At 38.7% G+C, this 18282-nt stretch overlaps 2 protein-coding genes across 19 annotated transcripts in view; one reads left to right on the plus strand and one right to left on the minus strand.

Annotated features, from left to right (window-relative positions):
* Nucleotides 1–3335, minus strand: part of dnah9 (dynein, axonemal, heavy chain 9) — a 178919-nt gene extending 175584 nt beyond the window's left edge. For all 8 annotated transcript variants that reach the window (XR_006399614.1, XM_044338784.1, XM_044338783.1 and 5 more), the window contains exons 1-3: nucleotides 2895–3335; nucleotides 1013–1209; nucleotides 762–920 (exon numbers count right to left, since the gene is read on the minus strand). Coding sequence is in view for 7 of the 8 variants with exons in the window: in XM_044338784.1 (XP_044194719.1) it covers nucleotides 762–920; nucleotides 1013–1209; nucleotides 2895–3335 (797 nt within the window). In the remaining variant the exon portion in view is untranslated. The remainder of the gene's footprint in view (nucleotides 1–761; nucleotides 921–1012; nucleotides 1210–2894) is intronic.
* A 93-nt stretch (nucleotides 3336–3428) lies between these two features.
* Nucleotides 3429–18282, plus strand: part of myocd (myocardin) — a 164207-nt gene continuing 149353 nt past the window's right edge. For 7 of the 11 annotated variants that reach the window (XM_044338789.1, XM_044338797.1, XM_044338799.1 and 4 more), the window contains exons 1-4: nucleotides 3429–3517; nucleotides 5104–5287; nucleotides 9509–9625; nucleotides 17713–17819. The gene's annotated coding sequence lies outside the window, so the exon portion shown is untranslated. Of the gene's footprint in view, nucleotides 3518–3935; nucleotides 4015–5103; nucleotides 5288–8630; nucleotides 9131–9508; nucleotides 9626–17712; nucleotides 17820–18282 lie in introns of those variants that run through there. The other 4 variants (XM_044338791.1, XM_044338790.1, XM_044338792.1 and 1 more) reach the window with 4 other exon arrangements.

Here is an 18282-nt window from a genome sequence, read left to right on the forward strand (position 1 = left end):
TATAATGAATGGGTAGTGATTTTGGGCATAGTCAAATGTTAGAAATGTCAGATACCATTTTGTAATTTAACATGCATTGTGTTATTTTTATGATTTGTAATTGAAAAACTTCTGAGTTTACATTATTATTAAAAAGCTTTTTGACAGTGTCAAGTCAGACATCTTGATTATTTGCCATATAGCTATGTATTTTTACTCTTCAGTCTCAATAGCTGCAAATTTATAAGGCTTACGTTAGCCTGCTGCAAGCTAACGTTAGTTTTTCAGTTCAGTTAGCTACCCAACAGTTCTACTTGGCAGTTAGTGGGTGTAAATACTGTATTTAGTAACAACTAGCTAATCTTTATGCAAGAGCTAGTTTGTGTGAAGCAACCTGTTTTAATTTAGTAATGTGTAAATCTCCGCTTAAGAAACACTTACATTATAACTAGGCTTTGAACTTATGAGAAGGATAAGCATAAGCAAAAGCTTTTGTCACATCTGTGCAGAGGAAAAACAAATGGTAAAAGTAGAGGACATTGGCCTTATAAGATATAATTCTGCTACGTGACAACAACAAAGGAATAGACAGGACTGGGCTCCACATTACATTTCTCGATAGCGCAGGTGTTCTGAAACTCAAATAATTAGTAGCACCAGCAAAATCTTACAAAACAATGCAACTTTGAGGTGCTTTAGGGACATTTGTTATTTTCAAAAAAATCACGACACACAGAAGTTGCCAGTGGATATTCAGTGTCTGAGGTAACAGAGCTACTGACCTGTTCTTCCAGAAGAGCATCTCTGTGTGTGGTGTGGGGTTTTTGCCTTCCAGCAGAGCCTCAGCGGAGTCTTTCTTCAAGACTGCACGGATCTGATGGCTCCACTCAATCACCGCTGACTCCAAGGAGTGGATGATGCTTTTATCCACTGTTTCCCCCCTGTGAAGTTTCACAAGTAAACCGTTTTTTAATGTAGACTTTGGACAAATGATGCACTGACACACATGTTTATGTCCCAGGTGTTTGTCTACCTTTTGTCTGTCTCCAGGGCAGCTTGCTCTACTCTCTCGGAGCCTGCAGGGAGGGGCAGCAGGGTCTTGCCTTGGACTTGGCCTGACACCACAAACACATTGGTCTTGAGGGAATGGACGTGGCGCCTGATGTCCTGAGACACAACCTGTGGCCATTCAGTGTGGTTTTTACTGTTGGACAGCAGTGGGGCCACAACCTGGAGGAGTGTAAAGATTTATTTCAATATGGAAAACTGATTGCTTTGGAGTAAACGTTTGATGCATACAGTTGTGGAAGAAGAATGCAGATCATTTACTTAAGTAAACGTAGTTCAAGTAAAAGTCTTGCATTCTAAATTTTACTTATTTTCTTAATTTAGGTAAAAGAAGTATTACGAGTAAAATGTACTTCAAGTATTGAAAATAAAGGTACTCATTATGCTGTCCATGGCCCCTGTCAGTGTTATATATTATTAAAACTATATTGTAATTATGGATACATTACAGTATAAACAGCTATTTGATGTTGTAGCTAGATGAAGCTAAACTTAACTTCCTTACATACTGTTGGGTAGTTTAATCTATAATACTGTATCATATTTTAGAAACTCACATTGTTGTAAGTAAAATATAGAAAGTAATTACAGCTTTGAGACAGATACAGTCAAGGCTGGATTACCAACCAGGCAAATTGAGCAACTACCACGGGGCTCCCAGACCCCCAAAGGCTGTGAAGGCTCCATGTCACTGTGTGGTTATTAGTTTGTGATAATGTAATTACTTTCAAGTTTCCTTAATACTGTATGCTCTATTAAACCACATTACAAACTCAAATGATAGGAAACACCTGCATTACCATCTAATCTTGAGGTCACATCTTGTAAAAGCACACTGCTTTTAAATCTACATTTAATGCCTTTATTATTTTAGTAGCAGTTGTACTAACATGGTGCATTTTACTGAATAAATCTGTTCTTAATCAGGTTACCACAAACCAGTGGTGGATGAAGTATTTCATTTGGCTTAAGTAAATATAATGCATATACTATATTATTGTTTTATTATTACTGATACTTTAAAGATACCCCGTTTTGACCACTAGTAGAATTGCAGTGGTACTTTTACAAGTGTTTCCATGTTTTGTTTATAACAGACACAAAGACATTTACATCCTGTATTTAAAGCAAATGTGGTGATACTGCAATATAAAAATACTCTAATGCAAGTGAAAGTCCTGTGGTGACAATGTCACTTGCGTGGGAGTGGAGATTTATTTTAATGTGTACATAGCATTTATATTGTTGTAGGTGGTTTAAAGTGGCTAGTTTGAACTATTTCAAATACTGTTTTGGGCAATCTAATCTGTATCAGTGCATCATATTTTATAAGATCATCATATGTGTTTTATGTTATCTGTAGCTATCAAATAAATGTAGTTGAGCAGAGCATGAAATGGAACACTTTAAGTACATATAGCCTACTTCAAATTGGTTGATTTGGAGTATTGATAAGATTTACAGTACTTGAGTAAATGTACTACTTAGTTACATTCCACCTGCTGTATTGTGGAATGTCCCACAGTTCATTTTTGTTCCAGTGACCCCTGTAGTGGGTGAAATGGGCCCTTGATGCTGTGGAGTTTAAAGTTCAATGCTTGTCTCGGAAGTGTAGTGGACTAGAGGTATAAAGAAGCATGACATCCTCTAGTGGGCTACCTCAGAACTATTCTAGTAGCCTACTTGAGTAAGTGTAGTCTACTTAGTCACATTTGACAAGTGAGTCCATAATGAGCTACTTGGGCAGCTGAATATCATTTCAAAACTGTGGATAAGAAGGATAATTTCGTCATCTTAAGGCAGCCTTCATGCATCTAATAATTAACACATTCTGCTCTGCTGCTCACCTCGTCAACTAGAGCAGAAAACTGATCCAGCGGAGCGTAAGACAAGTCCCCGCAGACCAAGTTATCCTTCATGGAGTCTGGACTCAGCGCAGTTGCTCTTTGTTTCACAAAATACACAGCTTTGTTTTTGGAGCTGGCCGTGAAGGCAGCGGCGGGCTGCAGCAGCCCGGCGGCGGTCACACACACCACCAGAGTTCGCTGCTCGGGTTTGTCCACAAACTCCTGCAGGACCTGTCTGTTGTCCTCGCTGGACACGCACTTCTGCCATCGGTCCTGTTTCAGTTTCAACGTCCTCAGCACGTAGTCTGCTATAAAGTCCAGTCTCTTGTCCTCAGTAGGTGACTCGTCCATGTCCGCAGGGTGCTCTGCTGTCCGGGCTCGAACCCCGCCAGTGGATGAACTGATTGTGTCTCGGCCTCCATAGTAACGCGGTGTTTGCATTAATCAGGCCGTTGCTGAGGGGACATGAGCGACCTGGAGCTGACCCAGGACCAGGACATCCCCCCCTGTCCCTGCGTCCACCTGCTGACTGACTCACACCTATTGTTCCCCTTCAGCGTTTTGTTTGAGTTTCAGGGGAAAGTGTTTGTCACAGTGCGACCATCAAAAGCAATATAATTAAGGTAATAATATGGAAGCATTGTATGTTAAAACTACAGTGAAGCGCGACAGGAAGGTTAAGAGCCCCTCAACTAAAAATATGTTTTGCTTATTGTTACTCCATTTGACCTTCACTGTGTAACATTATATGAGTATGTGCAGAGTTTGACACTATTTTCACATGTATTTGCTGAAGAGGGAAAGTTTGTGCTCACCTTAAAACTGAGTTCAACCTTAGATGCATAACGTTAGGTGGGTCAAAAATGTCCCAGCATTTCATATTCCAGGTATTGCTTGTTTCTGCCAAATGGTATATTTCATTTACCCCTTTTACATTTTAAACAAATATATTTGTGTGTCACTACCTCAACTTTCCATAAGTTTGTTAAAATGATCTATACAGTATGCATTTCCTATAGAAATTCATATAAACCATTCATCCTTGTCAAGTATACAATATATTTACTGTGAACATCAGTAGTGCCATTAGTGTCACCACTCAGCTGCATTATTTTACATGGTAAGACAATTTTACATTTAACACATGCAAGTATCAACTGTATATACTCACATTACTGTATTTGTTGTGGACATATTGCCAACATAACTATATGTCTTAACTCTAAATATCTAAGCACATATTTTAGAGGGATGGACTCCTATTACAATATCTGCTATTTTGATCATTTGAAAAAAAAAAAAAAAAATTCACCAAACAATTATTATTATTACTGACACCAAAAGCAGATTATGTTATATATCTTCAAATATTTCTTTCTTTAAAGCTGCTCCCTGTTGGGTTAAATTGTGATAAGTATCATTACTATTCTAGGTGCCATTTCTATTAAATTATGACATGCTGAGGACAGAGGAAGTCATTTTTAAAAACAGCATCATTATCTTCATTATCAACATCATGGGCTTGGTTTGATCAAACAAAACATTTTATTATTTTAATAGTATAGTAATAGTAATAGTATTGATGTTACAATTTATTTGTTAACCTTTTAATCTAAGATGGCAGAGATCCTTACAGCTTTATGAGGACTTTTATCTTTATCCATGTAGTTTTGGTTGATTTAGAAAGATGTGATTGCCATATTTGGCCATAAGGTGGCATCACTGCACTGAAAACAACATACTGAGTCCTACTTGGGTCAATACACAAGTAAACTTTGATGGTTCACTTCCAGATGTAAGCCTCAGCAACAGAGCTGGGCGAGGGCAAAACATCATCATCCCCACTCAACTTGCAAAAAAAATGCAAAAACCAAGTTTAAGAGCATTTTGAGGCGTCTTGGAAGTGTACTTTTCAAAATCTTTGTCCCTTTTTTCTCTGTGATAAAATGATCAAACCACACATTTAACCCTCATACAGCTGTTTGCAACAACTTGGCAGTCTGTGTGTAGCCTGTTCAGTATTCTGATGTGGGATGTGAGAGAAGATTATCAGCAACAGGACATCAAATGTTTTCTTTGACGTCTTTTGTCTCAAGGACGTGCATATTGGATCACGGTGACCCATGACAGAACTCTAAGGAAGGTGTATGTGTGTTTATGAATATGCATGTGTGTGTGTGTGTGTGTGTGTGTGTGTCTCTGTGTGCAGACCGGAAGGTGTGAGTCATTCAGATTGTGGAGAAGCAGCAACTAAGGAGGTTCAGTTCCTCTGAATGACTTTGAAGATTAAGATGACAGACCAAAGAGAACCATCGCAGCCAGACTTTCCATTTCAGAATCAAACGAGCCGCCTGGTCGCTGATATGAGGGGACTGCTGGCTACATCAAGCTGGGTGGCTGGACACTGAAATACATAAAACAGGAATGCCTGGCTTAATTCTCCTTGCTGATCTTTAGATCAGCAAGGAGAATTAAAGCAAGACTATTACAGTCCAAAAGCACAGAGTGGCAGCAGGGGACTGACAAAGTTGCTGCTCAATATCAGTCACTCAATGAGTATCTGGCTGTAGCTTTCAATAGATAACTGGCCAGACCGGATACATTTCTTAAAGAAAGTTTGCCTTGCCTTAAAATCCCCTTCGACTCAAAATGTGTTCTGCTTTTTGTTCCTTCAGTTGCATGTTTGAGCTTCTCTGTGCAGAATGATGGATGTGCAGAGTTTGTTTCATCTGCTGAAGGAGGAAAGTTTCTCCATGCTCACAAATCTCAGTTAAAAGTGTGCAGCTACAAGCATGATTTGTAACATCACAACTGGTTTGGAGCCAATCGTGGTCCAATATGAAATTTACAAAAGTGTGATGTGGAAACTTGAAACCTCCTGAAATGAACAGTATTTGCATATTCATAGACTTTGGCTTTATCATCAAGGGATAAGGAGTTGATATCAAGAATATCTGATGAGACAATTGAACTTTTCATGTAGAAAAAAAGAACATATCAGAAATTGGAAGGAAGCTTAGCCAAAGTGTAAATGACTTTTAAAAAAAAGTATCTCCAAACAAAGGAAAGAAAGAGGGGAAAAAATCTGACTTAACTAGCTTAACTCAGGGCACACAGCTACACAAACATCCATGTATCTCAATCTCAAAACAACTCTCCCCTTAAAAAGGCCCTCCAATCTGTCCAGGCAGAACCATATTTCTCTCAGGGATGTTTCAGTCTTCCACACCTATAACAGGTAAACAACAATGTTGCTTGTATCAGTACACATTGTCTATGTAAACAATGCTCTATATATTCCCTACCATAAGCCAAAATGAATACAACTCACGTTAATACTAAACCAAACATTTAACTAAATACAATAAATTCCCCCCATACTTGGTACAACCCATAACATCACTGGTGATGTCAGAAAGAGTTTAAATACAGGAAGTCCTGGGGGGACTCCCCTTTTGTCTCCTGAAAGCATGGTGGGTATGGTAAGTACCAAAGCAAACTAATTATAACTCAAGACTAAATCAGTAAACAGTAACTGAGCTTAAACAATACTTGTCTGTCTTGATTAAACCACAAATGCAGTTGTTAATATAATAAAACAATGCTAAACAAACAAAAACTAACACAGTATGCAAAAGCACTGCTGCACATGGCAACATTATACTGTCTAAACAAACAAATGAGCACAGTAAGAAATACAGCCAAGTGTAACAGGGACAGATGGTGTGGTCTCCCCCGCTTTGTCAAACACAAATTATTAATCAGCACATAGTATTTCTATACATCTTTAAACATGTTTGGAGGGGATCTTTAAACACAGATCAGGCAGCTCAGAGTTCAGTGGATTACAAGAAGACCATGCTGAGCTTACCTCATCATGAAGTCATTTTCTGAATGTCCATTTTCACCACTGGACAGGTTAATGCACAACAGCTCTTTGGTATTTGATAAATACAAGTTTAGTTGTAGTAAAAGATGTGATGAAAAACGTTGTTTAATGTGTTAAGCTATCCAATCAATTTTGTTTCATCAATGATAATTCATTTTCAAAACAGATGATTAATTTATTCTTAATTTGGAACTAGTAATTCAAAAGATTCTGTTCATTAATGTCCCTGGAAATGAGTAATCAGCTTGAGATGTAATTTAATTTTAATTGAGTTTTGGTTAGAATGATGCAGATGGTTGTTTGATATTCTCAACAGAGCAAAATTACTTTGCATTTTTATACCACAGTAATCAATGATTTATTTCATTAAAGTTGCCAGTTTATGAACTACCTGTAGCTCAAAGCAATTTGTGCTGCTGTTGAATTGTTTTGTGTTATAATGGGAGGTGTTTCTAATATTTTGTCCTTCTGGTTACATTACATTAATGGGGGGTGGACAAAATATTAGAAACACCTCTCAGTATTATGAAATACAGTTCAACAGGACTACAAAATGCAGCCTGAAATATGAGCATTAAAGATCCCCTCAGACATGTATTAAGACATAAAATATTCTACTTGGAACAATGTGTATATGATATGGTTTTTCCACCAAAATAGTATAATTACTATTTTAAAATCCTTTAAATTACATCTGCTCCTTCTCCCTCACAAAAATCCAGAATCTATACATATATATTTCATTTCAGAAGTTTAACTGCTGGACACAAGATGTCTCCTACTTCACTGTAAAGTTCATTCTCAGTGTTTGTGCACTGGAGGCTTCAAGTTTCCACATCACACTCGTATGAGTTGAATATTGGACCAGGACTGGCTTCCAAACTAGTTGTGATGTCACAAATCATGATCATAGGCCCACCGATTAAAATGTGATTCAGTGAGCACAGAGAAACTTTCCACTTTCAGCAGATGAATGTGAAAACTCTGCACATACATCATTCTGCACAGAGAAGCTCAAACATTCAACTGAAGGAACAAGAAGAAAAACATATTTGAGTGGAGGTGGACTTTAAGTTAAATAAACACTTCAACTGAAGGAAAAAAAAATAGCGCAAAGTGATATACAATCAGGAGGCTGAACATTTACAAAACGTCCTTAGTGGAAAATAAATGGGAGTGAATGCAGTGCTTAGTAAGGATTAGACATCCATAACTAAATCAGGATTAAATCATATCACTGTAATAACTAAAAAGCAAAGACACTGACAATTGACATTTAGTTTGGACCTCTCCACCCAAAATTCCTACCTGTCACCAGCAGAGGACAGTAAAGGTCTTAGATCATTTCATGCCCCTGTAAGGCTTGAATTTAGGCAAAAGTATGATAGCGCAGACTTGCAGTAAGGAAAGTCTTTTAAATATTTTGAGTAAAAAATATCTTCCTTTTTTAGGCTTTTGAAAATGCTTATGTTCTTTAAAAAGGACAAGTGGTTCCTCAGATTTATCTGAGCACAAGCATCAAACAACTATTTGAATAAGACAGAAGCACTTGTCCTCAGGACATCTGGCACACTTTCACAACATCTGTGTCCATGTTAGTTGAAACACAAAGCATGAATATGGATTAAAATAGAGTATAACATGAGAATATTAAGTGTACAAAGAATAAATGTCCCTGGAGCTATTCGAAACTAATGGTAATGAAGCTCTTTTTATTTTTGATGCGTTAGTTCAGTTCACTGTGTAAAGTTTACCCTGTTTCCATTTGACATAAAACCTTGTAAACAAGTACAGTATAAAAAGGCATTTATTAACTTGTTAAATTTCTTTCACCATCTAAAATTTGCCGGTCCCTCTCTCTGTTCCTTGTGTTATTGCTTTCAGATGTGTAACGGCACCAGTGTGAGAGAACTGAGTTGGATTGAATTCAGCAGAAATAAGTGTTATTTGTCCAAAACTGTCCATCAACACATCCTCATTCCTTTTAAATAAAGCTAAACTAAGTTCATAGATTGGAAAACGGCTGCAATTCAACAGGCAAACATGTACAAAAATGTGTGTCACTTATGTATTTCCACACATGTTAGCTTACTCAAACAATATCAACAATCTGGGACTTTGCAGACATTCCTCTGTGTCTAACTGAAGTTTCTAAATGACTTGTCCTTGATCCATATCCAGCATGTCTGGTTTGGACTTCAGACACACCTGATGAGCAAACCTTTCTTCTTGTCTTTGTTTTCCAATTCAGGTAGTAAAGCAGCCGCATGTTTTCACACTTCCTGATTCATCAAAAAAATGGAGGCATGCATGTCTGCCTTGTTTTAACAGGCAAATGAAATTCTAGGTCATTATAACTTGGATCTTACTTTTGGGTTTTGACCATCACTCTGTCAGTGCCAATAACATTGTATTCTTCAAGCTAACTGCTAATATGCTCTCAATGAAAAGGTTACCATACTGATGTTTAGCATCATGTTTAGCATGTTCTCCTTCTTAGTTTAGCATGTTGACATTTACTAATTAGCACTAAGGCTGATGTGAATGTCATTAGCTGTGTTTAGTATTAATTAGTACAGGAAAAATTGAAAGTTTGATGAATTGTTATCACCAAAAGTGATTACAATTCATCTTGAGGGGGACATGAATGGATAGACCAAATTTCATGACAATCCATCTAATAGTTTTTGGGACAGTTCACTAAAAAAATCTTCACCCCTTTCAGTCTGGACCGAAGTGGCGGAGAGACCAACAAACAGACAGACTGACATTGCCATCCTTAGAGCCATGCTGCTAGCATGGATGAAGAGTGGCAGCAAGGAATGCAAGCAGATGATCACAGGTATTAAACAAACCTCCAGGTTAGCCAAACTCACTCAATCTGTCTGTTATCACACTTAACACACCAAATTCCTACTTCGACATTGACCTGTTGTATCTACTGTAGTTGTGTGCACTTTTTTCCCGTAAAATGAAGGGTTCTTACTGACATGTGTGCTCACTCTCTGTTTTACCTCCAAAGTGGTTAAGATAATCTGCCTGATGTTCTCATGTCTCATGTTTCTCGCCCTTCACAATTAGCGATGCCACCATGTTCCTAGATCTTAGCAATTACTTTGGTGAGCATAATGTTATCATAACTGATAGAAGTGATGGCAAAACATATGCAAATTAGACCCTAATTGTATTAAAAAATGAATTCTCCTTTACATTTTTATATCAAATTCAGGGATTCACTCTGGAGCCAGATCAGTTCTTAATATAATCCATGTACACTGTGCCATTCTGAATGTAGAAGATCAGCAAACATCAAGGTGCAAACACATTCACACATCCACACATGGGTGCTTCACCAGTACATAAATTCATGGCTTGCTAGAGCATGTGTAAGCCACACTAATAGAGCTGTCAATTACCACAGGAGGGGGCTGCAGTATAACACACCAACAGCGCCTTTTCACACACATATGCCTTTTCAAAACCTCACACACACACGTCAGTGAGATAAACAGAAGTTTCATGCCTGTATGCCTGACAATGACCTCATACATGTGATGGTGAGATGCCAAACAAAACCAGCTCTCTCGATGATGATAGTTAAGCACACAGAGCTAACTGGGACTATTTGATTTCAAAGGAAGCAATTTCAATGACCAGCCGTCGAACACTGCAAAACACCAAAACCACGCGGAGACCACAAGTGGACATAGAAAATGTGATTCATTTTGCATCCGGTTTCCCTCAGCGCACTTCATCTGCAATTCAGACGCTCACACACATTTCCCATTTGCATGAGTTCTGGAGCAGTAGAGCTTTTATACACTGTGTTCCAAGTCATTCCTGGCAAAGCTGGCTAACCGAGAAATGTGACGCAAAGTCTGGTACTGAGGATATGCCACAATTCATAAAGGCAAGCATCTGTTTCAGCAAAAGCCTGGTTCCTGGTGTGTTGCCAGATGCCGCTCAAACCCTTCAGAGCGCCAAGCCTGACGTTCTTAATGATACTAACCTGACACTGGCAGGGCTGAGAGCAGCACCTGACACCTGACGCTGTTTGTGCATGAATGTGTTTGAGGAATCTGATGAATACCTCAGCCTCTCGGGAATGCCAGTAATCCCAAATGCTTCTGAATGATGCTTTCCCTTCTTGGTTTGGATGGAGCTTGATTCATTTGTTCACTTCATGTCAAGAGCAGCAGCATTAATCATACTTGACTCAGTCTGAGTGAGGGTGAACGTTTTCAGTTTCGTAAAATCAGAGGAGGAACTATTCATATCTTTGGCTGTTTTTCTCGACCTCTGGCAACATTTTCTTGTATTTGTCAGTTATGAGGCAATGCTCCTTCTCTTGAAAGCCCCATCAAACTAGGTGACAACGTATTATTATGCAGCACTCAAAGTATAAGTGGTCCTCCTGTGACTGTCTGAGTTTGTCAGAAGCCACTACAATAATAGGAATGTGTAGTACTGGCCTCTAGTGTCACATCTTCACAAAAAGAGAAGGAGAGCACACCCAGAGACAACATGTCAAGCTATTTCTAGGTCCGGCACTCCAGAGGGATGTGACACGTTGAGCGAGGCGGGGGTAACGCTCAGGCCAGCGAGTGTATGAGAAAGCTGATAACAAGCAGAGAGGAAGCCGATGCTGTTTATCTGGGCTTTCCGCACACATATAATCGCCAGGCCTTGTGGTTGTTGAATTATGCGGCCTTACAAATGGCTCGAAACGAACCCTGGTTACTTTGTTCCTCCGGAGGGTGAGGGAGGTGAGAGGTTTTGTGGTTGGTGGTGACGGTGGGCAGAGTCGTGTTCTGCCAGTCAGATCTGGCCCTCTGAGCCATGTGGAGGTTTGTCAAAGGAACGCTGATGGCTTTTAAAGAGCTGCAGGCCATGACTAGATGGGTAATTTTCATACTTTGCGATTTGGTGAGGGGCCAAAAGTAACATGCTGGAGGCTCGTGCTCTCTGAAACAGGATATTGGGTTAGTAATGGCTATCAGGGGACCAGCAGAATGACATAAATGTAAGGCTTTTTTCACACATATCATTGAGAGTTAATAGAAGTCTTTGCATGTACAGTATGAAACCCATTATACACAGGGTAGTCACATCTTGGATTTATATTGTGAACATGGATCAAACTCTGGCTAACATTTGTTGTTCCCCAATATGGAGAAAAAGTGAACAATGTTACAGACTACTGTTCTATTGCACAAGGTAATTTTCAATAACCACGCTGTAATCTTTTAAGAACATTATTTATTAAGTGATTATTCCTCTTTGTCCATTTTTAAATTGCATAAAATTGTACTCAGGAATAGCAGTAATGTAATAGCCTCAATTTCAGCTCTAACTGAGGGCCCACTGGGTTTTAGCCCTGCGGTGACACCTTACCTGGGCTTCATAACAGTATCTGGCAACAGTGTTAACCCCACCGCAGGGCTCGGCCTGGCTGGGTTCGGAGAACTCTTCCTAATAGCCGTGTAATCAAGCCCAATTAGGATCAAATTAGAGGCAGGGTTTCACCTATGAGGTCAGCGTCCACATCGCTCCCTGGATGCTCCCCAGCTTATGGTTTTATAAATCATTTCTGGGCCTATAACAAGCTTGAGTAATAGTGAAAATTATTTTCTACTTTTTTTTCTGCAGTTGAACTAAAACACAGAGGTATAGCTGGCAAAACAAGCGAGCTGGAAATGGTGATACAGTATGTGCTGTAGCGCTCTTTGAGGCACAGATGTGTTGTAAATCAGACAGACTATGTATAGACTGTTCTGAAGGTTTCGAAACAGTTTGGGTTTCTTGTTATGTCATGCAACACCCACAAATCAGCTTGGAGGCCACCAAGGCATACAGTAGTAAGTTTTTCTAACAAGCTAACAGAAAGGGTCCGCTGTTGATGAAAAGACATGACATGACATTAAAAGATACTGTCTCTGGCATGGCTGGTGAGTGTCCTTTACCTCACAGATTCCTGTGATACGGCTAAAGTAAATTTGGGCCTTGTTGTATATGCCTTACAGAAGTATACTGTTTATTTAACATCTCCAGTGTGCTGAGTTATGACTAGTAATGATTACTCAAATGCCCAGTGTTTGGGCTATTGTACCAGGAGTGCCTCCAAACAGGCCCACTGGTGTTTATTTGAATTTTCCATTTTATATTGCCACGTGTCATTAGGGTGTTTAGAGTTTACCCTGAGTGATGGATCATTTCCTTCACCCCTCTCCACTCACTAAAAAACCTGCTGGATGGCGCGTGCTTGTCCTAAAGGTGGAGAATATGTGCATGTGTATTCCATGGCTAGAGATAATGGCACTCAGAGTGCTTGACAGATGTCTTATTTCATTACACAAAAGACAACACCTATACAATCAGTGTTATGTCTGGCCCTGAAAAAAAGCTTGAACTTAAAGCGCCTGTTGACGTCAACGTATTGCATTGCGTTAGCCTTTATAGATATTTTTTTTTCGTCCCTTTCATATATTTAGGCTGGTTAAATGTGGAGTGCTGAGATGCAGTTCTTAATGTATAATGGCTACTGTTTGATGCTGGATCCAAAAACATATTGAAATCAATAGGAAGTCTCCAAACTTCTCTAATAGTAAAACTTTTTTTTTTTTACTACAAGAACTCACAAAAATGTCACAAAGTTCTTCTAATGTGTATCTAAGTGGCCATTTTGAAAATTATTTGCAAATGAAAATTAGCCTCCTGGCTAAGTTTACCACATGTATATCACATTGATGTGTGCTGTCCTCGATGAATATAAAAAGTATTTTCATATTAACAATGGATCAAACAATTATGTGTAATGTGAAAGGTGCCACTTATAGAGAAAAACCCACAGAGAATCATCACCCAACATAGCAATATCCTTCCACGCAACAGAGCTCTTTAGCCTCTTATCTCATTGTTTTGTTTTGTTTTTTGGTTGGCCCACAAATTTAGCCCTCATTGACCCTTCAGCAGCAGGCAGCTGTTTTCAACAAAAAGCTATGATTAACCGACTGTAATTGCTCGGCACCAAACAGCAGACAGACAGTTAGTGACTAACTGGTGAGGAGACTTGCACATTTACTGGCTAAAGAACAGATATTTTTCTCAGGTGGAGACCAAAACAGAGGTAAAAGGAGAGTGAATATCGGGCATGGGACATTTGTCAAGCAACCAGAAAAATGATTGTTCTACTTGTTGGGTCATGTCTTCTGGTTTGTCACAATAGTAAACTGTTTGCTAATATGTTAGTCATCTTGCTAGCTAGTTATTCTGGCCCTTTGTGGCCAAAAATCAAAGGCTGTATACTCAAAATATAGAGCCTTACACTTCACAGTATTCTTTGAATTTGTTTTGGATGAGCAGCAGCAAGAGCAACTCATATCTTTTTCAGATAAGTCTTGCTGCTGTTCTGGCCATGCATCATTGGCCTTTATCATGGAAGACATTTTGATATGTTACAGTAGGAAAATCACAGGTGTAAATAATAAAATACAGTAAATGATGGCTGAATTCCATTTAGCTGTTTCAGTTTCAGGGTCCTGGTAGAGCACATGTTGGCTCACTGTCACGGTTTACTGAGACACTAGCTCCATGACAAGTACAAAGAAATATGTTTGAACATTTGTAAAGTGTAAAGTCTTGAATTAACCATATATTTATTTGTTATAACTGAATGGTTTAAGACATAATAAAAGAACAATAACTTTACCTGCTGGCTCAGACACCAGGGACTTTGCAGTGTTTCTCCTCAGCCCTGAAACTGCCAAGTCAGATGAGAAAGGAATCATAAATTAGTTTCCCCTGTAATCTCTACACCCTGGCTGGCTGTCCCAAGATGTCCTCCTAGATTTAAAAGCAACAGTGTAATGTTTATCTTGGCTAAAAAAGAATATGCATCAAACTCATTTGATGTATTAAAGACACTGCTGGATGTTGTTTACACACGCAGGTGAAAGCACGGTGGATAAAAACCTATGTTCTCCCTGTTTGATGTCAGCGCTTTGAAGGCAAAAATCAATCTTAAATCAAGATAAGAGTTTTTCAGTCTGGGTTATGTGGAATCACTGAATATCAATTGTGTGCTTTTACGTATTTCAGATATTTCAGTGGAAAATGGGCTCTTAATGTCTGATAGCATGTGAGTGAGTTCATAACATTTTGTGCTTTTGATTTCCCATGAAGCATTGCATTTACTCTACTTTCAGTCTAATAAAAGGTCAAGAGAATGTTATAAAACAGAGCAACTTAAAAGCACTATCTTGTGAATTCTTTGGGAAAACAGTGTTTAATTTATTCGTAATTCAATCATTTTTTTAGACTTTGTCATACTATCAGGAACATTAAAATGAGTAATCTTTTGGCTGCCAGTGCTGCTAATAGATAACCCAGCAGAAATCATTTCACTGCACTGGGTTTGAGCAATTCAAGCACCAAAACTCAGTTTCATGGGAAATGGGAGAATGCTTATTTTTAAAGTCAGGCCTGATGTAAATAGCACGCTACGTCTCCTCTGTTCCATGTACGACTCACGTCATGAAGTGTGATGAAATCCGTTTTGAATGCTCATTATACAAGTTATGTCATGAAATATTCATGTCATTTGTGGAACGTGTGAACAGTATGTTTGCTATTGTTCTAAAAATAAGATTTTACTCTTGTTTTCCTGAAATTCCTTCACAAGAACTTAATCACATCACATAGGTTGTAGAAAGAAATACTCTCAACATAAACATAGCGTCACTGTAAATGCTAACATTGAATTCTTTCATGCTATTTAAAGTGTGAAATGCAGTAAACGCAACAGAAATCAACCATGAAAAAATGACGGTACTGTTTAACAAAAAAAGACCTCATATGTTGAATATCATAGGTGTTGATAAAGTATTGATTACCACATTCATGCCCGGGTATGTGACAACGTCTGCAACCTGGAAACATGTTTTTCATTACTGGATAAGCCTCCTGTGCATAAAAGTGCAGTAAATGAAAGGCTTTTTTTTTTTTTTTTTTTAACCGTATGCACATATCATGCTCTAAAGTAGGCTACTTACTATGCACCCTCATCACATTATATTGTGGAAGTCAGAAGGAATCTGACAGGAAAATCCAGTGCATTACTAATGTAACTTCAACAAAGACAAACCATTGCAGTTGTTGGAATTAAATGATTGTTCCTCAAACTGAAAATCAGAAGAGCAGAAAACAACCGCTAATGTTGTTTACAGTCTTTTATATATACTATATTATTTTGATATGGAAAGAATTGGGTTTCTCAGGAATCTCTTTGCTTCTGGTGCCAGTGTCATTAGAGTGCTGCTTACAGTCCCTGTTAAAGGTATTTATACAGTGGAGAGAATCTGGGCATCTGTAGTCTGTGGGTTTGGGTCGAGTTTGTGGGAGGCAGTGTAGTTCAGTCAGTGCAAGGAGGAACATCAGGGGTCCAAATCCACACAGTTAAAGGATAATTCTGATTTATTACAACTTGAGTCTTATTTACATAGTTTTGGCCACCATTTCTATCAGTTAGGATAACATTGTACATTGCTGAGATCTGGAAATGTGGAAGCATCGCTCTAATTAAGTCCAAGTCTAAAACAAAAGCAGTCAGACATGCTAACAGTTTAGCCAGATTATCTAAACCACTTCATTTATTTCCATTGCACAGCAAAACTATACACGAACAATCACTGTAAGTGTGGTTAAAGTTGAACCAGGAAGTCTGTCTGAAAACTGTGATGGATGTTTAAAAAGATAGTTTTTTTTTTGTTTGTTTGTTTTTTTAAAAAAAATACATTTGCTTTATCTTCCATATCATTTTGGCTAAGGTGGGGGTTTGTTTAAAACCTGAAGTCTCCAGATCTTAACATTAACCAGGTCTGTGCTATGTTATGTAGGAATGATGGCCAAAACTACAAAAAATAATATCCAAGTTGTAATGAACCAAAATTAACCTTTCAGCCAGCAATAATAATTTTTGGCGCAACAAGCTATGAACATAACATTATCTCCTCGGAAAGTTGCTACGGCAAACATGTTAGCAAAAAAAAAAAATTACTTATCCAGCACACACGGAGCAACATTAGCATTTATGTCATGTCTGTATTCACCTGGCAAAAGTAAATCCAATGTTCTCTTTCCTTTTAGCTCTGTTCTGCTCTGTCGCAACTTCTGAAGGAAATATCTGACTCTTTAGCAGTGCTCCACTGTGCTCACCAGCTATATGCTGGTATAAGTGTGTCTGTCTAGTGTGTGCTTTGCAGGTAGCATACAGTGGGTTTGTCAAAGCTTTAACTAAAAACAGCTTACCTGCTGTGGCTGTTAACACATATAACATACATAGTAAAGTTGTGGGCTGTAAAACCAAAACAATGAGCTGAAAGACGCTAAAACTCTGAGGGCAACTGCAGAGCTGGGTGATAATTCTCTTTGACTTTGCCTATAGGGACAAACCCTTTAACATGACGAGTAATCATTGATCCACTGTAAGTAGAAAAATGTTTTTTAGAGCAGCTTTATCACATGTATGTTTTTAAAAAGTGTTTTTTCCCACTCTCCCCAATGATTTAATTCCTTGATTTCAAATGTTTATGTATATATGTATCTTTTAATTCAAATGAAGTTCAAATAATATCCTGAGCTTATGCCGTCATCTCTCCTTTCTTTCTTCTCTTACATCAACATACAGCTCATAACGTGGACTCGATGCACTGCGCTTTATTCACAGCAACAGGACCATTTGTCAAAATGCAAATAAAGATACACGAGTGAAAGAGAGGCTTTGAGGAAACCCAGACCACCTGGCTCCTTTGGCCCTCTTTACCTCCCTGCATGAACAGGCCCACACTAACATGAGCATGTTTTCAGTTTGCAGCAGCAGGAATAATATATCTGGATGTGAACAATTGTGCTTGTTTTGCCATTACACTGCAGGCTGGGCTGAGTTCAACATACCAATAGCAGCTATTACGACTGGATGACAGCGGCCTCTCTGCCCAGTCTTCAAGTACACCGCACTCACTCAAAGCTGCACGGCTGAGGTAATGCCTGGGTCGCAGGCCAGAAATCCATGTTCAGAACAGGGATACGAAATCAGATCTAAATTTAGAGGATTGTTAAGTAGACTCTGTAACAATTCCATCAATCAAACAGGCTGACTTCTCCCTCTCGTGTTTTACAAAAGAGGATTTTCTACATTTTAGTGCTATGTATCATGGATTACGTCACGGCTGTGGCTCATAGGCAAGAGTTCTTGTGGTGTCACATTTTACATGCCTAACTTCAACGTCATGTTAAGCATCCAAGTTTTACCCCCCAAATTTTGACATCTGAGTTTTTCTCTTCTGCCTCTTTGTACTCCCCATGACCAATGACTGAACCCCTCGTTGATAAGTAAAGGGGCCTTATCCTCGGAAGAGAGCTGAAAAGCAGGTTCAATGCTCATCCTCAGAATGTTTTGATACTTTGGTCTTGATCCGAGGTGAACGATACAAGCTTCTGGTA

Source organism: Thunnus albacares, chromosome 20 (assembly GCF_914725855.1).
Source record: "Thunnus albacares chromosome 20, fThuAlb1.1, whole genome shotgun sequence".
NCBI classification, from domain to species: domain Eukaryota; kingdom Metazoa; phylum Chordata; class Actinopteri; order Scombriformes; family Scombridae; genus Thunnus; species Thunnus albacares.